The sequence below is a fragment of the Tiliqua scincoides genome, chromosome 2 (genome assembly GCF_035046505.1).
Source record: "Tiliqua scincoides isolate rTilSci1 chromosome 2, rTilSci1.hap2, whole genome shotgun sequence".
NCBI lineage: Eukaryota > Metazoa > Chordata > Lepidosauria > Squamata > Scincidae > Tiliqua > Tiliqua scincoides.
In genome coordinates this window covers 504,578-527,096 of record NC_089822.1, presented here as the reverse complement: position 1 = coordinate 527,096, position 22,519 = coordinate 504,578, and the positions used below count along the sequence as shown (strand labels likewise).

Here is a 22,519-nt window from a genome sequence, read left to right as displayed (position 1 = left end):
CAGTCAGCTAGTCCATCAGCCAGTCCTCTCTCCCTTTTCCAACCTTCTGCCACCCACAAAACTCCTTCCTCCAGGTGCTGCTTTCGTCCGAGGACCTTGTTGCCTCTAAGTGACTGCAGCTGTGCAGCACATTCACTGGAATGTAAGGCCCTGTTGTTAACCCCATACTTCCCAGACCTGTCAGGGCAAGGGGCCACTGTTGACATGGCACCCTGTCTCCTTGAGGGATCTTTCATGTTTCCATTCCAGCATCTAGAGTGTTGCTGTGGGTTTGGGGTACCATTCAAAGGCAGCAAATAGTTAAATATATGACTATTCTGCCTTTAGAGTTGGGCACCAAAGTATCTTGTGCTGCCTCTCCCCCCTCAAATATTGCAAGAGTTGGTGAAGATGCCTTTGTAGGCTGGGCTGCAGCTCAGTGGTAGAATGCAAAGTTCTCATGTAGAAGGTTGAAGGGTTAGCGAGTCCGGGACCAAGCTGCAAACTGGGACTTCTCCAGTTTGAACGTCTCCTCTGCCACAAAGTCTCTTTAGGTGACCTTGGCAGAGTCATTCCCCCACAGCCTTCCCCACCTGCAAAATGAAAGTAATAGACGGTGGTACTTATTCACCGTACAGGGTTGTTGTGAGGACACACTCAGACAGTGCTAGGCAAATGCCGAGTGTGATTCTTCTTATTTGGTTCCTGGCAGCCTTTCCAGATGGGGCTGAGAGAACCCTGTTGGACAGGGTGGTGAGCCTTTGCCCTTTGGCAGGGGCAGTGCGGAGGGCTGCCTTGGGAGGCTGCTCTCTGTGCCTTTCTAGGGGCTGCCTGACTGTTGCAGCTTGGCCAAAAAGAGGCACTTGGGCCCTGCAACTCTACCAAGGATGGAACAGAGCAGAAAAGGGACCCAGGTGAGGGAGCCAGTCACATGCTGCTGGTCTCAGCCAGGCCAAGTCTCCAGGCTTTTGATAGGATGTGAGGCTTCACCTATGTTGCCAAAGGCCGCAGGTCTGCTGGAGCAGGTGTATGTCATCTTTCCCTAAAGGGCTTGGGTCCAGGAAATGCTCATTTGGCATGACAGGCTGGCAGGCGTTTTCCCCCACCCTTCCTAGAACCTCTTGAGGAAGATGGGCTTGGGAGTTTGAAGGTTAGACTAGATGAACTTTTAGACCCCTTCCAACTCTATGATTCTATGAGTTTTGGTCAGCGGGAGCAGCAGGTGGCCATTGAAGCCTCTGTCAGGGTAGCAGAAAGAACAAGAACAGCCCCACTGGATCAGGCCATAGGCCCATCTAGTCCAGCTTCCTGTATCTCACAGCGGTCCACCAAATGCCCCAGGGGCACACCTGATAACAGGAGACCTGCATCCTGTTGCCCTCCCTAGCATTGGAATTCTGACATAGCCCATTTCTAAAATCAGGAGGTTGTGCATACGCATCATGGCTTGTAACCCATAATGGATTTTTCCTCCAGAAACTTGTCCAATCCCCTTTTAAAGGCATCCAGGCCAGATGCCGCCACCACATCCTGCAGCGAGGAGTTCCGCAAACTGACCACACGCTGAGTAAAGAAATATTTTCTTTTGTCTGTCCTAACCCTCCCAACACTCAATTTTAGTGGATGTCCCCTGGTTCTGGTGTTATGTGAGAGTGTAAAGAGCATCTCTCTATCCACTTTATCCATCCCCTGCATAATTTTGTATGTCTCAATCATGTCCCCCCTCAGGCGCCTCTTTTCTAGGCTGAAGAGGACCAAATGCTGTAGTCTTTCCTCAAAAGGAAGGTGCCCCAGCCCCGTAATCATCTTAGTCGCTCTCTTTTGCACCTTTTCCATTTCCACTATGTCTTTTTTGAGATGCAGCGACCAGAACTGGACACAATACTCCAGGTGTGGCCTTACCATGGAATTGTACAACGGCATTATAATATTAGCCGTTTTGTTCTCAATACCTTTTCTAATGATCCCAAGCATAGAATTGGCCTTCTTCACTGCCGCCGCACATTGGGTCGACACTTTCATCGACCTGTCCACCACCACCACAAGATCTCTCTCCTGATCTGATGTGTTGGATAACTACCGGCCAGTCTCCAACATCCCGTTTCTGGGCAAGGTAATTGAGCGGATGGTGGCGTCCCAACTCCAGAGGGTCTTGGAAGAAGCGGATTATCTGGATCCTTTTCAATCTGGCTTCAGGCCGGGCTTTGGGACGGAAACCGCCTTGGTCGCCTTGGTGGATGACCTACGCCGGGGACTGGACAGGGGGAGTGCGTCCCTGTTGGTCCTGCTGGACCTCTCAGCGGCTTTCGATACCATCGACCATGGTATCCTTCTGGGCCGATTGGCCGAGTTGGGAGCTGGAGGCACTGTTTTGCGGTGGTTCCGCTCCTACTTGGAGGGTCGGTTCCAGATGGTGGTGCTAGGGGATGCCTGTTCGACACCCTGGCCCTTGAGATGTGGGGTGCCACAGGGCTCAATTCTGTCCCCCATGCTATTTAACATCTACATGAAACCGCTGGGAGAGGTCATCCGGGGGTTTGGAGTGGGTTGCCATCAATATGCCGATGACGCCCAGCTCTATCTCTCCTTTCCTCCAGACTCCAGGGTGGCGGTTGAGGACCTGGAGCGCTGTCTGGAGGCAGTGAGGATCTGGATGGGGGCTAACAAGCTGAAATTAAATCCGGATAAGACAGAGGCTCTCCTGGTTCAGAAATCCTCGATGCAGGTGCTGGACTATCGGCTTGCGCTGAATGGGGTTGCACTCCCTCTGAAGGAGCAGGTCCGCAGCTTGGGGGGTCCACCTGGACTCGCAGCTGCTCCTGGATTCCCAGGTGGCGGCTGTGGCAAGGGGTGCCTTCGCTCAGCTTCGGCTGGTGCGCCAGCTGCGGCCGTACTTGGATCATGCAGACCTGGCCACGGTGATCCATGCCTCGGTGACATCGAGATTAATTACTGTAATGCGCTCTATGTGGGGCTGCCCTTGAAGATGGTTCGGAAACTGCAACTAGTGCAGAATGCGGCGGCCCGTATGGTTACTGGAGGTAGGCGGTTCGACTCTGTCAGTCCGCTTCTCCAGCGGCTGCACTGGCTGCCCATTCGTTTCCGGGCCCAATTCAAGGTGCTGGTATTGACCTTTAAAACCCTATACTGCTCTGGACCAGGGTATCTTAGAGATCGCCTGCTCCCGTACAATCCGGCTCGCCCTCTCAGGTCATCAGAGAAGGCCTTTTTACAAGTGCCGCCGCCTAGGGAGGTACGTGGGGCGGCTGCAAGAAATAGGGCCTTCTCAGTAGTGGCACCAACGCTATGGAACTCCCTTCCCCTTGACTTAAGAATGGCTCCCTCTCTTGAGACCTTTCGGCAAGGCCTGAAGACCCTTCTGTTTAAACAGGCCTTCTGAGTTCGTGGCCTTTTAACATCTTTTTAACATCTTTTAATATTTTTTACAGGCCTGATTTTTTTATGACTTGCTGCTGCTCTATGCTCTTTTTACCTATTTTTTTTACTCTGTCTGCTGTTTTTAGTATGTGTTAATATGTTTTTATTTGTTTTTAAATTGTTTTTAATATGTTGTAAGCTGCCTTGAGTCCCTTCGGGGAGAAAGGCGGGGTAGAAATAAAGTTGTTATTATTATTATTATTATTATTATTATTATTATTATTATTATTATTATTATTATTATCTGTCACAGACAGCTCAGAACCCATTAGCCTGTATGTGAAGTTTTGATTTTTTGCCATTGGTCTCTTGACTTTGGGGGAAGAAGGATCCAAGACTCACCTGTGCTTGGGTGTGAAGATGTCCCCGTTTTGCACACACTTCAGTGTTAACAGCATAGTGAGCTACACGTGAGCCAAATTGCAGGCTTGTCTGTCCAAAGTAGTTTCTAGTAGGGCATAAAGCCGGTGAAGGCGTGGAGAGGAGAGCTTTCATCTGCAGGACTGTCTGCCTGTAAGGCTGCTTTCTCCGTACAAAAGGATTTAACTGTAAACTGAATCCTAATCAGACACTTTTCCCGAGGGGAAGCTGTAAATTAAAAAAAAAACAACAAACCTCAATTTAGAATTGAACATATGCATGCTTTGATGACGGGTAGAGAATAGTCTGTGCTGGGGGCTGTGGCCGTGAAATCTTGGACCTAATTGCTGTTTGAAGACAGAACTGTTTTTTCAGAGGAGAAACCGTTTTGGGGCATTCCCCTTTCCAAGCCTGGCCTACATTGTCGCTCACGTCTGCCCCCCTTTTTGCTGGGGAAAGAGGTCAACTGGAAGAGTTGCCTCGACTCCCTTGCCAGCGTCAGCAGGATTAACATCCCATAATCTTAGTGATTGAATTAGAGATTTTGTTCCTGTCCTCATTGCTCAGTTCAAACGAGCAGCTGGGCAGACACCAGAGGATGAATCTGGAGTGGGAAGTGGCACAGTCAAGCGATGCGCGTCCTGAAAGACTCGCAGTCCACTGAGTTGAGGCGCAAACCATATTCTACTTTGTGTGTGGGAGTAGCACCAGCTGTGTATATGGCAGTTTAAGGGAGTAAGGGCGCAATCCTAACCAACTTTCCAGCAGCTGTAATGCAGCCCCCAAGGCAAGACAACAAACATGCCCTTAGCTTGAGGAGGCCCCCTTGAGTGCCTCTCCACTGCAGGACGCAGTGCACACCGCATCGGCACAGCTATGTCAGTGCTGGAAAGTTGGTTAGGATTGTGCCCTCAGAAACCCACCAGTCTCCTTGCCAGCCTGCCTGGGGTGGTCTTGGCCATGGCCTGGGAGTCTCTCTGCTTCTTGGTGTTGGGGGACTTCAGTGTCCATTGGTGAGGGCCTGGGGGTTGGAGCAGGTCAGAACTTCATGGCTGCCATGACAACCGTGGACTTGTCTCAGCTGCCATGACAAAGCAGGACCTGCCTTACTGGTGTTTATGGCGGGCAGGTGCTGGTGATCTGGTGGCGAAGAAGATATGAATTACTCCATTGTGGACAGATCACTTTTTGGTAGAATTTAGTAGCTTAGAGGGGCCCATTTCCCTCGCAGATGTGGGGGACCAAATGGTATGGTCCTGCCCAGGCACTGAGGGGACCAAATGGATTCCTGAGGGCTCTTGAGAATTTTCTAGCTGCCAGGGCCGGTGGCTCGTCTGAGGTTTTGGTTGACCTCTGTTATGAGGAAATGACTGGGACGGTGGTTTTAGCACCAGGACCCACTCTTTAAACTGACAGTTTATCAGGACCCATCTAGCTTCATGAACCGAAAAAAGTCTCACCTTACCAGTTGCTCAGCCTCTGTTTTCATCCTTTTCACTAGAGGTGGGGGGGAGGATCCGCCTCTGGAGCATCTGTTGAGCTCTGTGTTCATTGGATCGGGACCATTCTGGTGGGGCTGTGTTCCCTTCTGCCTGTCTTTTGGTGTGGGCTGTAAAGGCTGCTGCCTGATTTCTAAATACTATGTAGCTATAATGGTGATTTGGCAGCAGTGCTGGCCCCAAGTAACAGCTTCTTTAACCCTTGATGCACATAGCCTAAACTGGCCCTAGTCCAGTTTCATGACCCCATGACCCACCAGAAGTTGGGTTGTGACCTGGTGCGTCCTGACCCACAGTTTAGGAACCTCTGGACTAGGGCCTTGGATCAGTTTGCTCCTGAGTGGCCTCTGCTATCCTGTTGAGCAGCAGTTCCCAAACTTAGCATGGTACCCTTAATAATATAAGAACAGGCCAGCTGGATCAGGCCATAGGTCCAGCTTCTTGTATCTCACAGTGGCCCACCAAATTCCCCAGGGAGCACACAAGACAACAAAAGACCCGCATCCTGGTGCCCTCTCTGGCATCTGGCATTCTGACATAGCCTGTTTCTAAAATCAGGAGGTTGTACATACACATCATGGCTTGTAATCCATGATGGACTTTTTCTTCAGAAATTTATCCAATCCCCTTTTAAAGGCATCCAGGCCAGATGTCATCACCACATCCTGTGGCAAGGAGTTCCACAGACCAACCACACGCTGAGTAAAGAAATATTTTCTTGTTTGTCCTAAAATCTCCCAATACTCAATTTTAGTGGATGTCCCCTGGTTCTGGTGTTATGTGAGAGTGAACAGAGCATCTCTTTATCTATCCATCCACTGAATAATTTTGCATGTCTCGATCATGTCCCCCCTCAGGCGTCTCTTTTCTAAGCCGAAGAGGCCCAAACGCCGTAGCCTTTCCTCATAAGGAAGGTGCCCCAGCCCAGTAATCATCTTAGTTGTTCTCTTTTGCACCTTTTCCATTTCCAGGATGTCCTTTTTAGATGTGGCTACCAGAACTGGACACAATACTTCAGGTGTAGCCTTACCATCGATTTGTACAACAGCATTATAATATTGGCCATTTTATTCTCAATACCTTTTCTAATGATCCCAAGTGTGGAATTAACCTTTTGAATCACTGCCGCATGTTGAGTCGACATTTTCATCGAACTGTCCGCCACCACCCCACCCCTTCTTTTGAGGTGTCCTTGTCTCTCCAGGGCACCACCATCTTGGATTATGTGCAGTCCAAAAGACGGTAGTGCCTGGAAAAGTCAGGAGGAAGAGGCTGCCGGGAACATCCTGTGGTGCCCCTGTGAGTTTGCTGCGGCATCCTTGGTCGCTGTGGCACACAGTTTGGGAACTAATGCTGTGGAACCAGAGCAACATATTGGTTACTGAGGAGCTGAGGGAAATGGAATGAGAAAGGCAAATGTCTAGAACAGTGTTTCTCAAATGGAAGATTGGCAACCACTAGGTGGGTTGTGAGCCAGTTTTAGGTGGCTCTCCATCCACTCCATCCAATGGGACTTGCTCCTGGGTAAATGTGTGTAGGATTACAGCCTTTGGGATGTTTGGGGAATTTTTTTTTTAAACAGATCAGCAACTGCTTTGGAGGGTTAGGAGGGTTCTTCATTTTAAATAAATTTATAAACTTATTGTAAAATTTTCATATATGTAATTTGCTTTGATTTTGTCATATGGGGGTGTCAAAAATTTTCCTAATGATGTCACTTCTGGCTATGACATCATTTCAGGTGGGTCCCAACAGATTATCATTCTAAAAAGTGGGTCCTGGTGGTAAAACGTTTGAGAGGCACTGGTCTCGAGGAGTGGTGGAGGAGTTCTCTTGACGACACTGACTGAACGTGGGCTGGAGCTCATTTTAGGGCCCATTCCGTGGTGGTGATGGCAGCGAGGAAGGACTTTTCAGTGTCTGCAGAGAGCCGCCCAGCTGGATTATTTTTCATGATGTGAGGCCTGCTCTGGTTGCCTCCAGTGGGTGCTTCTGCCCAGCTTTGGCGAGTGTACTGGCTGTGGCTGTGCCCATGTTGGTCCGACCCTGTCATGGTGTTCTGAGCCCTTATGACTTTGTGGTTGGATTATTGCAGTGCACTGTACAGGGGACTGCCCTTGAAGGCGGCCAGAAACTGCAATTAGTGCAGAACGCAGTGGCTCACGTGGCCACCAGAGCTCAGAGGTGCAACTCTGTCGGACTGCCGTTCTGGGCTGGCTGCTGATTAGTTTCCAGGCTCAATTCAAGGTGCTGCTGCTGAGCTTTTAAGCCCTTTTTGGCTTAGGGCCAGGTTATCTGAAGGACCACCTCCTTCCACACAAGCCAACCCCTCCTTAGGCCATCAGGGAAAGCCCTCTTGTGGATGCTGCCCCCCCAGGTGAGGGGGACTATGGCTAGAGGAAGGCCTTTATCGATGGTGGCACTCCCTTGCCTTTGATGGCAATTCAGTGGGGCTCAAGACGCATCTGTTTTGGTTGGCCTTTAATCAGACCTTGGCTTTTCTTGATAAGGTTTTGTGGCCTTCCTCCAGCACAAATCATGATTAGTCGCTGCCTGTTGGCCATTGATTTTGTTTTTATCTTCACTTTTGGATTAGCTGTTTTAATGAACTATTTATTGTATAAAATGGGTATTTTGGTTTTATAATATTGTTGTGAATGTTTAATAAAATATTTTCTAAATTAAAAAAAATGATTTTGAAAACCACTTGTAGTTACCCATCAGGGTCAAAATATTGCTGGGATCATAATCCCTAATGTGTCTCAGCTCCCACTCTCTGAGGCCCCTCTCCCTGTTGGAATTGGCAAACGGAGGGCGCATTTGCCCAGGCGTTCCGTGGCCCTGCAGAGCCATTTCAGCAGGCCTGGCTGGAGTGAAGGCAGAGAACAGCAGCTTCCTGGGACTGTGGACTCTTCCTTCCTCCTTGCAGGGTCTGCCCAGGAGAAAGTGAGGAGTGTGCCACCCGAGCCCATGTGGAGGGTTCATCACTGGCGCTCCAGTTGCAGTACCAGTTGCTGGGCAGCTTGTCCACAGCTTTCCGAACACCCTGGAGATGGGGAGCAAAGGGGTGGATTTCTTTGTTCCCAGTTGCACTGGTGTTCTCAGAGTGAGGACGTAGCGCCGCATGGGCACCTCCTAGTGGATTGGAGCTGCTGTCTGTGGTACCCCAGCTGGAAGAACAGGTCTGCTGCCTGACAGCCGAAGGTCTCCAGTGGGCCTGGGAAAGCACCTTCTTTGGCTGGAGCCCTGAGGAGCCACTGGCAAAAGAGAGCGACTAAGATGATTACGGGGCTGGGGCACCTTCCTTATGAGGAAAGGCTACGGCGTTTGGGCCTCTTCAGCCTAGAAAAGAGACGCTTGAGGGGGGACATGATTGAGACATACAAAATTATGCAGGGGATGGACAGAGTGGATAGGGAGATGCTCTTTACACTCTCACATAATACCAGAACCAGGGGACATCCACTAAAATTGAGTGTTGGGTGGGTTAGGACAGACAGAAGAAAATATTTCTTTACTCAGCGCGTGGTCGGTCTGTGGAATTCCTTGCCACAGGATGTGGTGCTGGCGTCTAGCCTAGACGCCTTTAAAAGGGGATTGGATGAGTTTCTGGAGGAAAAACCCATTATGGGGTACAAGCCATGATGTGTATGCGCAACCTCCTGATTTTAGGAATGGGTTAAGTCAGAATGCCAGATGTAGGGGAGGGCACCAGGATGAGGTCTCTTGTTATCTGGTGTGCTCCCTGGGGCATTTGGTGGGCCGCTGTGAGATACAGGAAGCTGGACTAGATGGGCCTATGGCCTGATCCAGTGGGGCTGTTCTTATGTTCTTATGTTCTTATGGCAGACCACGCAGGGAATTGGCTGAAGTGGCCCAAGGCCGTACCCTGCACTCACCCCCGTGTTCCTGGGACAGGGTCTTTCCTCTCGTTCTTCACCTTCCTTGGCTGCTTGTTATGTGTTGGTTACTGAGCAAAACGGGGGCCAAGCAGTGCAGTGGCGGCTTCCTTGGGGGTCTATTCTGGCAGGAGACGGAATTCTTTGAGGTTCCTTCCTTCCTTCCTTCCTTCTCCGACCTCAAGGTGTCTGATAGCTAGAGAACGTTTTGCCCCAGAGCCCTTTTAATTAACGAGCCTTTTCTTTTTTTCTTGCTTGCAGTTAAGAAAGCGAAGCTCCAGGGGCCTCCAGGTGAGTGGCAGAGTTGCCTGCTGACATCCATTCTCTCCTCCTTCCTGTTCCTGTGTTGCTGCTACTTTGGTGGGTGTTGGATTGTCAGGTCTGTCAGGAAGGTCTCTGACTTTGCTGTGACTTACACTCTGCTTGTGGCTTAGGGAGGTTTGCAACATGCTGTTCCCCGTTAGATCTAGATGAATTTGTACAAACCAGAATTGGGCCCAAATTTTTGCCTCTAGCCACTAAAAGGCAGCCTGAGTCTAGTCATGGAGATGTTGTGGGGGGGGGGAGCACTTTTAACCATAAAATGTGAGAGTTGGAGGAACCTTGGAGTTCATTTATTGTAGCCCAAAACCCTTCTCAGCACAGGCAAGAGTTGTAGCATCCTGATGAGGCCTGTCCAGCTTCTGTTGGGAAACCTCCAGTGAGGGAGCAGCCACAGTTTCACGAGGCTCGCTGTTCTGGTGCCGGACAGCTCTTCCAGTTAGGAAATGGTTCATCTAGCCCAGCAAGCGCCAAACTCTACCCTGTGGGCTGGATCTGGTGCCTAGAAAGAGACTCCTCCATCACATGCAGTGATGCTGCCTCTTAACTTACAAGCCGATCATGTCAAAAAGCCATGCTGGGCAGCTGCTTCCACTGCCTCTCACCCCAGCAGGCATTGCGCCCCAATTTTGGGGTGGAAGCAGCTGCTTGGAGCGACTTTCGGAGAAGATTCGTTTGCAAGGTAAGAACATTCTCACAGTGTAGAATGGTAAGCGCTGTGTGCAACGGGAAGGGCTTTCTGCAGCAGTTCCTCAGTTTGGAGACCACCAGTCTAGCCTCAGTCCACCTCCCTGAGGTTCCAGCCCACTGCTTCCAGTCCTGCCCTTAGGAGCCACGGAGAACAGGTCCCTCCCTCCTTCAGAGATGGCTCTCATCTTTGCCCTGGAGTTTCTCCAGGGTAAACCTACCAGGCTCTTTTTCCTCAGAAGTTCAAATGCTGCAGCCTTGCCTGGTATGGAGGGTGCTCCAGCGCTGTGGCCTTTTGCACCATTTCTGGCCTCACTGTCTCCTCCTTGTGGTGGTTGTCCTAAACTGCATGCACTGTTCCAAATGTGGCTGTGCCATTGATTTGCATGGGGGCATTCTTTATTCCTTTTATTTAAAACACTTGCATTCTGCCTTTGCCCTTATATTTAAGGTGCCCAAGGCAGCAAGCAACATAAACATTAAAATGATCTGATCAAAGGAATACAAGACAGAATACAACAAGCAGCAATGCACATGGTAAAGCGAGGTAAAAGCTGAGGGACAAAATTAAAGAGAGGAGGCCAAATGGAATAAGAAGATGAATAGAGATCAACAGGAGGGTGCAGTTCTTGGCCTGAATGGGGGAGGGTTCCACAGCAGTGTTGATGTGACAGAGAAGCCCCTCCCCATTGCCGCCAACCTGGCGTCAGCTGGTGGTGGCACCCAGAAGAGTGTCTCCCCAGGTGACTTTGGGGCTGTGTTTGTTTCATGCTGGAAGAGGCAATCTTTCAAGAGCCCTGGTCCTAAACTGTAAAGGGCTTTAAACATCAAAACCAGAACTTTGGATTGCTTCCAGAACTGAACTGGCAGTCGCTGCAGGAGCAGCAGCCTCACAAAGACAAATCACTGCATCCCCATAGGCCATCAACAGTCTTCCAGGGCAGCCCCATGTGGAGTGCATTACAGCAATCCAGTGTCAGTATCACCAGTACATGGACTACTGCCATGAGGTTTGATCTACTTAGATAAGGCTGCAGTTGGTGCACTAGTTTGGCAAGCACCTTCCTGGCTACTGCAGCCATCTGGGTGTCCAGAATCCAGGAGGACAGTTAGACTGATAGTCCAGATAGTCAGTCTCATCCAGGTATCTCTGAAGCCCTGACGCCACTGACATGCTAGGTTGCTAGAGAGAGGGCCACCCTTTCAAAATAGGCTGATAACCCAAGACCTGTGTTGTAGCTCTCCGGACCAAGAGGACCTCTGTCTAGTCTGGATTTAATTTCAGCTTGTTGACCTTCATTCTGTCCCCTGCCTCCTCCAGGCAGTGTGCCAGGACATCCACAGCCACTCCAGTGTTAGACGGTGGGAAGAAATAGAGCAAGTGACACCCAACTTCATAATCTCTCCCAGCATAATGTCAAATAGTATGGGAGACAGGTGGAGTCCCTGGGGCTCTTCATGTGTCAGAAGCCACAGCAACAGGGTCCCTCAGCAACACCTGCCGGAATCCATCAGCCAGGAGAGACCAAAACAAGTACAAAATGGTGCCTGCAAGTCCCACCCCAGCCAATTGACGTAGGAGGACAGCATAGTTAATGGTTTCAAAAGCCACTGAGGGTGCAATCCTAACCAACTTTCCAGCATTGGCACAGCTGTGCCAGTGGGGCGTGTGCTGCATCCTGCAGTTGGGGGGCAGTCATGGAGGCCTCCTCAAGGTAAGGCAATGTATGTTCCCTTATCTTGGAGATGCATTGCCCTTGCCTTGGTGCTGGAAATTTTGTTAGGATTGTGCCCTGAGAGGTTTGGCAGGACCAACAAGGATGTGCTCCGCTGTCTGGTCCCTGGCAAAGATCTTCCACTGCAGGACCAAGGCTGTTTTTGTCCCAAAGTCTGACCTTGAAGATAGATTGAAAGGGGTTCAGATAGTCTGTCTCATCCATGTATTTCTGAAGTCGAAACACCACTGACCTGTTAGAATACCTTGCCCAGAAACAGGAGGTTGGGACATGGCTGGAGATTTTTCAGCAGGGCAGAATCTGGGGAACATTTCTTCAGGATGGGTGAACCACCACCACCACCTTCAAGGCCTCTTCCTTAGATCACCCAGACCACGCAGCCGTTTCCCCCAGCCAGGTCCAATAAGCCTGAGGTAGCGCAAGTCCGAGGAGAGCAGAGAGACTTCAAGGCACTCCGATCTTCCCGGGAATGTGGGTTGGAATCCAGCATAACTGCTGGATCCCAGCCCTGCCTTCCGCTCCCCACCTTCCCACCCCGAGTCTGCCTACTGCCCGTCTTCCCCCTCCCAGGATCACCTCCCTCCCACCTTCCTCCCACCCACTCCAGAGCCTTGTGTTGGCCCAGCTGGGCTGACGCAAGCCTTGTGGGGGAAGCTGCCATGGAGGCTTAATTCAGCCTCCCTGTGTTGGTGCACTGACGTGGTTTACTCCTGAGGACTTGCACCCACCCAACTCATTTTCAGGATTGTGCCCATTGGCAGTTACTAACAGTCAGAAATGAGATTTTATGAATCAATATGGCAAAGTGCCTTTACTATATTTATACAAGAATTGTCTCAAGAAGTTGAGTCTAATTAATGTATGATATGGATATTTTTTGTTTAACACCCTGGTTTTATTGTTTATGCCAATAACAGTTTTTGATTTGATTTGGTTTACTGCTGGCTACAATCCTTGGGACAGTGTTTTTCTTTCCACTGACTATTGTGCTGTGACTTATTTGCCTGCCTTGTGTGAAACGACTCTGTTGTGTATCTAGATAAATTCAACACATACGTGACCCTGAAGGTGCAAAACGTGAAGAGCGCAACTGTTGCTGTGCGGGGGGACCAGCCCTGCTGGGAGCAAGACTTCCTCTTGTAAGTAGACACCATGCACCATCTAGCACATCTGGGCCACGAGCAGCCCAGCCTTGCTCCGGGGCAGCCTTGCAGTGGGCTGCATTCATGCTGCTGTCCTGCTCAGAGGTAGTTCTCTGGAGGCCGTGGGTTTTATTTATTTACTTCATTATATGGACAGTGTCACCACAAGATGACTTGGAAAAAGTACTACATGACGTCAAAAAATAAACATTTAAAAATGTATGCGCGAGACAGCAGCAAAAGCCACAGATAAAGTTAACTCGCAAGGACTGGTTAACTCACAAATCTGGAAAGTGAGTGAAATATGGAGTCTTTAATATCTGTTTTAAAGAGGGAGCCAGTAAAATCTTGGTTGGGGGTGGGATCTCATAGCCTCAAATCCACCACTGAGATGACCCAGTCCACCAACTGGAATGCCCCTGAAGAAGGGGTCTCAGCAGCCAGACTCAAGGCCCAGGCCCACACAGCCCTGGCAACAATTCTATGAACAGATGCACAATTGTTGTCTGAAGGGAATCTCTGAGTATATCCAAGTTTGTTGAGGATCTGAAAGTCTGTATTGCTGCTTTGGAGAGTTCTGTGCTGTTGATTATTTGGTCTAGTCTACCTGCTGGTATTTTGTTTGTTTTAGTGTTTTTACTGTTTAGTTTTATTGTTCTCTGTTGTATTTTTCATACAAATACTTTGAGCACCTTTGGGTGGGATACAAGTCTCTTTCAAAACAAGCAAATATGAGAGCATTGATTAAAAACATTAGGCATCTCTAGTTGCTTAAAGGGGGAAGTGGTAGGTTCATTCTTTGTGCGTGTGCTGCAGCTTGGAAACATGGAGAGCGCCCCTGCAGGCAGGCACAGGCAGAGGGTAGGAATGGCCCGAAGTAAGCAATTGTGTTTTAAAGGACCTTGGACAACACACCTCGGCTCCCATTGCTCAGAGGCAGGGTGTTCCTTAGAAGCAGTGTCCCTCTCAGTTTGGGGGCAAAGCATCTGACCAAGTGCAAGTGCAAGCAGGCTTCTCCTCACTGCTGCTCTAGGAGCTGAGGTGCACATATGTATGTGGTGGGTTGTGTGAAGGCTGGCAGTCTGAACAGTCCCCCTCCCCCCTCCCCGATATCTTTCTTCAACTTGTATAATTACCAAGAAGCTTGACTTGTCAATGGAAATGTCAACATGCCTCTGTTAATCAAGGTTAAATTAGGAGCAAACTTCAGGAAGGAATGTGTTTTGGGTCGTCTTATGGCTTTTGGTTTTTCCCTTTTTGCTGCCTGGTGGGTCTCTTCCGATGCAGCAAGTCAGGCCCCACATGACCTTTGCACTCCGAAGGGTGCTTGTCAGAGGCCAAGGCGCAGGATTCCGCTTCTCGAGCTGCTTTCCTTTTCCCTCTGTAGTGAGATCAGCCGCCTGGACTTGGGCTTAATTGTGGAAGTTTGGAACAAGGGACTGATCTGGGACACCATGGTTGGGACAGCCTGGATTGAGCTGAAGGCCGTCCGGCAGTCGGATGAGGTCAGTCAACCTCCAAGGCGGGGAGTGGGGCTGCGGGCTTTTGGGGGAACAATTCTTGTGGCTCACTGACTGCTGGATGCAAACACATGCAGTGTCTGCTGCTAGCAGAAAGTGGGATTGGGGCTTTCAAGGTTGGCAGTGAAATGGGCAACGCTGAGACCACTGAAGCTGCGTTGGTTGCAGCTCCTCTGGCTTCTCTGTGGACGCAGAGCCTCCCGTGGGCTGCTCCAGTGTCCCAGGCCCTTTGCAGCTTGGGTGGACTTCCTGCTCTGGCTTGCCCGACTGAAATCTTGGCTCTTCATGCCACAGCTGCACATGAAGAGATTAAAACAAAGGGGAGGCCATTTTGTAAAGCTGTGTTTTTTCCCTACCATAGAATGCAGCCTGCAAGGTTTGCTGATTGTATCCTGCCCTCCCCCAACTGCTCCTGGCTGGTGACTCATTTAATCTATGTGAACAGAAACACTCCAGGGCATCTTTTGTGTTTTTAGGCTGTGACCCAGAGAAGAGCACCAGGGGGTCTGCATACACAGCGGGCCTTGAGGTTGTATACAGCAGGTTCTCCTTGATGCCAAAATGCTTTTTAATGCGCAGTGAGATCGCTGCTGTTCCAAAACGCAACAAGCCCGCATTCATGACTAGAGGGCATGCAGTACCAGGGCCATAGTGAGTTAAGGCATAACTCTTGGCTACCTTCTCCAAAGCCAGCAACCAGCAAGAAGTCTTGTCTGGGGGACGTGTTGTATCCTTCCTGGACTAGAGTCTGCAGGGGATTCTGTTATTTCACGTTGGCCACAGGCTCTGAACAGTTTCTCTTTCTTCCCCATTGTCACCCTCACAGACCCAGTGCAAACTGGAAAAAGTACACTTTATTGCAATGGCTGTTGGCGCTTTGGGCCTGCTGTGTATAAGCAGGAACACAGTGAAAAAGATAGAGAACTGGAGGATTTGATGGGGGAAGTTTGTGAGCTGGTGGATGTCGGTCTTTTTCAGGAAGGCCCTGGGGAGTGGTCTACGCTGGAAGCAGAAGTCTTGATGAAGAATCACGAGGTCTGTGGCACCAAAAACCCAACACCTCATAAGATTCTGCTGGATACAAGATTTGAGTTGCCTTTTGGTGAGTGTCTCTGACCAAGCCCAGGCCCCTGGAAACCAGTCGCTGTTCTCTCTTCCCAGGTACCGCCTGCTGGGTGGGCATCTTTTTCTGTGCTTGGCTGGACAAGCTGTCCTACTTTCCTCCCTTGTTTGCTTCTTGGTGTTGCTCAGGCTTTCCAGTCCCTGTCCTCTATCAGCCTTGCAGCAGTTATGCATTGTGATGGTCCCCTATTTCTTCTGAGTTTTGTACGACAATATATCTGTTTTTATACAATTTAGTTCATAGGTATTAAATTTTCAAACTGTGCTTTGGCCTAAATCCAATCCTCTGTTTTACATCAGAGACATAGTAGCATGATTTAAAATTCTGGTAGATAGAGACATTAATTTTACAAGAAGGAGAATTTTAAGTTGAAGGCAACATTAATATTTTCCTTAGCATCTGTTGGTAGAATAGTAAGTTCGTATTTAATGAAAGAGCCTCTATGTGGTTTAATGCATATGTTTGCTGTAAAATGAAACTTCCAAGATGGCCATCTGAACTAAAGTCCATTGCGAATTCCCGTGATGGGCTAGATGACAATGGGTGGCCAGTGACCAGGGTTTAATTTGAGCAAGGGTTGAAGTGCAGAGGACAGGCATTTGGACTTCTGGTTTTTTTGGCTGCAGACTTGACACTTTTTCTTTGACTAATGCCCATCTCAGTTCAGTTCCAACCTTTTACTGTCTTGATTTTGCCTCTTAAAGCACATGTGGAGAAAAGGGAGCTCCTGATGTGCCCCCTCCACCCATGGCCAGTGGAGAGAGCCCGGCCACTTCTGCTTCCTGCCCAGTGATTTCTGGCCCCTGTGGTGACAGTTGGTATGCCTGACACTGAAGGTCGGCATCCTGCCTGTGCAGTTTTGCTCTGCATCCCTGAACCTGTTGCTCTTCACGTGCCTGTGGTTAAAGGAGGCAGTGAATTGGACATGCATGGGCGTGATGTTGCGCAGTTCTTTTCCATCTAGTGACATGTGCACATATGCATTGATGAGATGCATTCATTTTCTGACAATATATCCCACTGGCGTGTGCATGGAATCCATGCTGGAAGGGACCTCCAAGGTCCTTGAGTTCAACCCGCTGCCAATGCATGCCATATGATTTGAAATATAGGTTTGACACCTTTCTGTCAAAATCATGGTGGCTTGCATAATAAACAAACAGGCCATTTTAAAACAACCCTACATTTTCAAATGATGATTAACTGAAATTGAGAGATAACCAAAGCAAGTTTAGAGCAAAACATTATAGCTAACCACCCACCCATCACAGAGCAGAAGGTCTTAATGAACCTGATAGGAGATAAAAGGAGACTTAGAGATGGCAGAGAAATTAAATGAGTTATTTGCATCTGTCTTCAGAAGACCTCCGAAGAAGACCTCAGGCAGATACTGCTGCCCGAAGGGCACCTCCTGACCAAGGAATTAAGTTGGATAGAGGTTAAAAGAGAAGATGTTTCAGACCTAATTGACAAATTAAAGATCAATAAGTCACTTGATGGCATCCACCCAAGAGTTATTAAGGAACTGAAGATTGAAGTTGCGGATCTCTTGACTAAAATATGCAACTTGTCCCTCAAAATGGCCACAGTGCCAGAGGATCGGAGGACTGCAAATGTTACACTAGTGTTTAAAAAAGGAAGGAGGGGGGACCTGGGAAACTATAGGCCAGTCAGCCTAACATCTGTTCCAGGTAAGATGGTGGAATGCCTCATCAAAGATAGAATCTCAAAACACATAGACAAACAGGCCTTGCTGAGGGAGAATCAGCCTGACTTCTGTAAGGGTAAGTCTTGCCTCATGAACCTTTTAGAATTCTTTGAAAAGGTCAGCAGGCATGTGGATGCGGGAAAACCTGTGGACATTATATATCTGGACTTTCAGAAGGCGTTCAACACGGTTCCTCTCCAAAGTCTGCTGAGGAAACTCCACAGTCAGGGAATTAGAGGGCAGGTCCTCTCCTGGATTGGGAACTGGTTGAAGACCTCCTGGCCTGCCTGTTCCAGTGCTGGATAGGATTGCACTGCACAGCATGGATTGCTGTGCTAGATCTGTCTTCGTCAGGAAGGGCTGCAGCTGTCACTCCAGCCAAAGGAGGGCAAAAGCCTTCCTGCTTAGAGGCATCCCCTGCGAATCCAGGAGTACTCCAGATGCTTCCTTGTGAGCAGCTGTGATTTTCAGAATAAAGATAATAGAGAGGACCTAGAAGTGATCTTCATGATCATGACTGTGGCTCTCACCCTTCAGTTCTGAGAATGGGTGGTCCAGGTGTTTCCCCTGCAGCCTGTTTCATTGCCCGCCGGGAGTTGTGCTTCCTTTCCCAGGCCAAAGAGCATCAACTCCATGTGCAAGAATGGGACTTATGTGGCGTGTCTGTTTTGGCTGGGCATGTGTACTTGCAGAGTGAGGTTTTGGGTGAAGGGACTGAGCATCCTGGCTTCAGACCTTTTGCCTTCTGAGGTTTTCTGCAGAAGGCTTGAGAATACATAACAACTTTGATGTGTGGCATGTTTGTGGTGTATTTGTTGTGCGGAATAACCTAGGGGTTGTTGGAACTTGGGGTTGATAAGAAACTGTAAATAATCATGTTGTGGAAATGAGTCCCAGAGACGCAGAGCTGCTGCCTCGTGTGTCTTCTCGGCATGTGCAATGCAGGCAGAAAGAGGGTGGAGGGTGGGGGATGGAGCAGTGGTGGTTTGAGGTGCTAAAACTAGTTTTCTTGCCAGTGTCTTTGGGCATGTGTGGCAGGTCCCTGGCCACTCAGCAACGAGTGGGTCCTGTAGGCATGCCCTGATGGTGCAATTGCCCAGCACCGCTTGATTGCTGATCTCTTCATCGTCCAGTACTCGGCCTGTAAGAGTGGCCTGCCAGATTTGCCCAGGAAGCGTGCAAGGAAGAGCACAGAGAAGATGGCCACTCCCAGCATTTGGTCCTGGTGGAGGAGCCCTGCCTGTCTCCAGTCCGCTCTGTCTCCATTCTCTTCATCCAACTTGGAAGTGTCCTGGGGTAGCACCACGGTTTCCCTGGCTCTGGCACAAGACAAGGACTCAGGGCACCTGTGGATGCTCTCCTCTGAGACTCAGGTTTTGAAATTGGAGTGACGGCTGGCAGAGGTGCCGTTGCACATCCTTTGGTCTTGGTGTGGAGCACAAACAGTGGTGGCTACGACTGGTTTCCTTTAATGCTGGAAAGGCTCAACAAGAGATTAAATTATGATTGTATTTCTAGATTTTGATGTTCTCTGGGGTTTCCATCTGGAGGGAGGTATTAGTCAGTTATGCTATTCTGCCTTCTGTTTCTCTGTCTGGTTGTGAGAGAAGGAACCAGAGGGGGGAGGGACTTCAAAGAATCAGCCAGCACATTTCCTTGACATGTAGTTGGATGCCTGTTAACTTCTTGTGTTGGGGATTGTTTGCATGTTGTCTCTATTTTGTTGATCTGAAATATCTTTATTCAGCTTTTTCTTCCTGTGCAAAGAGGCTCATAAATGAAGTCATGATCTAAAAACAATATTATTAATAAAAATTAATCAAGGGCTAGGGTGGTGTAGTGGTCTGGGAGGTGGGGAAGATCCAGGTTCGAATTCCCCCTCAGCCATGAAGCTTCCTGGGTGACCTTGGGCTAGTCGCTTTCTCTCAGCCTCACCTACCTCACAGGGCTGTTGTGAGGACAAAAGGAGGGGGCAACTGTGCACAACACCCTGAGCTCTTTGGAGGAAGGGCGGTATAAAAATGTGAAAAATAAAGTTAAAAAATGAATAATCAAGACAGGTGAAGATAGCAGAATAAAACACATGAATAAAAAAAGCCAGGTAATTACAGCAGATAAAAATCTGGTTTAAGAGGAGCAGTTTTCAGTCCCTGTTAGAACTTGAGTGCAGTTGGGCTTTTCACAGCTGGGAACTTCCGTGGAGAACGGCTTCTCCTACTTTCCAGGTGGGACAGGCAGGAGGTGATGGATCTCCCTCACTGGAGGCTGGACAGACACCTGCTGGAGATGCTCTAGGAGCCTTTCCCGTAGTGGCACCACAACTATTATGGAGCTTCGTAAGCTGTCTTGGACATTTGCTTTGACATGGGAAGGGCAGGATCTAATTTTTTTTCAAATAAAAACAAGCCCTGAGCCTTCAGAGGTCAGTCTGTCCTGCTACCAAGGGCCAAGTGTACATTCTGGAGCAACGTCTGGCAAATGCTGTTTGTCCATCTCTAAGGTCCCAGAGGATAGTTTTGTTGGTTTTTGAAAGGATCTTAATTTCTGGACATTTGAACTGCTGCATCTGGAATAAGGATGGAGTTGTTTTGGTCCAAGGTGTCTTTTTGGCTCCTGTATTGTAAAAGTCTTCCTAATCATGCCTTAGTAGTGAGAAGGCAGCAGTGGGTTTGTTTTGGAGGCTGCCCTCCTGAGCAGTGGTTCTGAACCTGGGGTGCGTGTGCCTCCAGGGGTACTTGCCAGGACCTTAAGAGGTACTTAAAGAATTGAATACTGGCAGAAAAAGGCAGGTCTGTATAAGAATGCCTTGTGGGGATGGCAAGGCAGGAAGGAATGCCGCTAGCTGGCTTCAAAACCCCCAGCAACTGTTAGTTTCTGGCCATCAATTCTTGTATCATCAGATATGGATCAGGAGTTGAAACAGATAAATTTGAAATAACAGCAACTGTATTAATTACAAAAATTTGCTAATGTGAGGGGTACAATTATGGAAATGGGCTGCCAAGGGGTACACGATGGGGAAAGTGTTGGGAGCCCCTGCTCTGTAGGCTGGAATCCCCATGACGTGTGTCTCTGTCCACTTTCTCAGAACCTGGATGCGATGTGGGAAATTCATGGACCTGGTTTTCTATAGTGAAATTTTTATCTTTAAAGCAGCCACAGGAGTGGTCTGATCTTGATCAGGGTCGTGGTGCTGGGGAAGGTGTTGGAACCCAGCAGGTGCCTTTTCTTGCCCAGCCAAAGTCCTGCCATTTGGGGGCTTGATGTGCTTTTTAAAGATGCACTGATCTGCAAGTTTTGGGGATGTTGGCCAGTTAGCATATCAAATATGGACAGAGGCTGAACAAGTCTGGTATCCGCAGCTATTCTCTGCAGCTCAGGAGAGAACAAGGGAAAGCTGGAGCCCTAAAGAGTGCTAAAACTTTTGATTCCCTTGGGTTGGTGCCAGTTGGAAAGAGGACTCTGGCCCCAGCAAATGCCCATCAGTCTGCTCACTGATCGCCCCTTGCATGCTCTGAATGGAAGGAAGGCCAACAGCACAAAAGGAGGCAGGGCCTGCGGAGTGGTTGAGATGAGAGGAAAAGGGCCTGCGCAGCTCAACTCGGTCGGGGCCTCATTCTCACGCTCTCCACTGAGGGCCACCCCTCGAGGCTGACGGGGAGCCTGCCGAGGGACTACAGACAAGATCTTTTCTGAGTGTTGTGTATGTTCTAAACCAGGGATGATCAAACTTTTTGGCAGGAGGACCACTTCATGTATCTGGCACAGAATCAAGGGCCAGAAAAATAAATTAATACATTTAAATTTATTTAAACTTAAAATTTAAATAAATACACCACGGACTTCTAATATTTTTCCAAATAGAAAATGAAGAGCCGGAATGAAACTGTGCTGCCTACCCACCAGAGACAGCAGAATAAAAAAATAAAAGCAGATACGTCTGAGGGATGAAATGGGAAATACTAGGGATTTCTAACATTTTCCCAACAGAAAGGGAGAGCCAGGATGAAGCCCGGCTGCCCAAACCACCCCCCCCCACCAGAGAGAGCAGAATACAAACAAAGCGCAAGCAGATATTTCTGAAGGATGAAGTGAGCGTCACCCGGGGACGCAGTGGGAGGCACCAGGCACTTCAAAGTCACTTCTACAGTGGAAAGGGAACACCCGGCTTGTGTCGGGCAGTCGCGGGCCAGTGTGGGCTCCAGCAAGTTTCTGAAGGGCAAGAGGCTCACTGAAGATTTGGGGCGCTCTGCAGGCCGGTTTGGGGGTCCCCAAGGGCTGCAAATGGCCCACGGGCAGGGGTTTGGGCACCCATGTTCTAAACGCAGTTTGCCTCATTCCAGAGTCTGGACACATTTCCTTCCAGCCAAAATGAGTGCGACCTGCTTGTCTCTCACTCATAGCAACTGGACACAGAAGCCTCAAAGTGAAGGGGGCAAGTCCCTCGCTGGCCCCAGGGCTTCTTTGCAAGCAGAGGCGGGTGGGTCTTGTCCTGTTTTCCCCTTGCAAAGCCCTCCTCCCAACTGCTCTTTGTCTCCTGTGGGGGAAACATCCAGGTATTCATAGGGAACCTGCAATTTATCTCTGTGGGACAAATAGGTTATGTAGGGTGTGGCTTAAATTAGGGGAAAGTGGCACAGGGAGAAGGGGCTGACTGCTGTGGGCCTCCAGGTGAAAACAGGAGAAGCTGCTTCGTGTCTGCCACCCTTTTCTTGCTTCTCTGTCTGAGCTTCCTTGGCTGGGATCAGGAATTGAGCTCTGTGGGTTGCTGGCCTGTGATGGCCTGGGTGGTTGCGTGCCCTGAGAGAATGGGGGTGCCTCTCCTGAGATCAGCCAGGTAGGCCATTTTGTGTGCTGCCGCTGTCAGAAGTAGAATTGATTCTGCTGGGGAGTGTGCTTAGTGGTGGCCCCTTGGCTTGGACAGAGGCATGCCAGGTCTGAACCATAAAGAAAGCCTGGGAAGCCCGTCTCATTGGAGAGGATCCTTTAGGCCAAAGGTGGCCTTGAAGTCTTGTCCCTTGTTCCGGTTGGGTGGCTTTTGGTGCTCTTTTGCTTCTTTTGTTACAGGGGTGTCCAAACTTTTTGGCAGGAGGGCCACATTAACTCT

General features: G+C 49.3%; 1 protein-coding gene across 1 annotated transcript in view; it reads left to right on the top strand.

Moving 5' to 3' along the window:
• LOC136639365 (protein unc-13 homolog B-like) overlaps positions 1-22,519 on the top strand; it is a 210,172-nt gene that overhangs the window by 22,122 nt on the left and 165,531 nt on the right. Inside the window, exons 2-5 of the mRNA XM_066613488.1 lie at positions 9,437-9,466; positions 12,959-13,058; positions 14,449-14,566; positions 15,560-15,683. Of these exons, the coding sequence (XP_066469585.1) occupies positions 9,437-9,466; positions 12,959-13,058; positions 14,449-14,566; positions 15,560-15,683 (372 nt within the window). The remainder of the gene's footprint in view (positions 1-9,436; positions 9,467-12,958; positions 13,059-14,448; positions 14,567-15,559; positions 15,684-22,519) is intronic.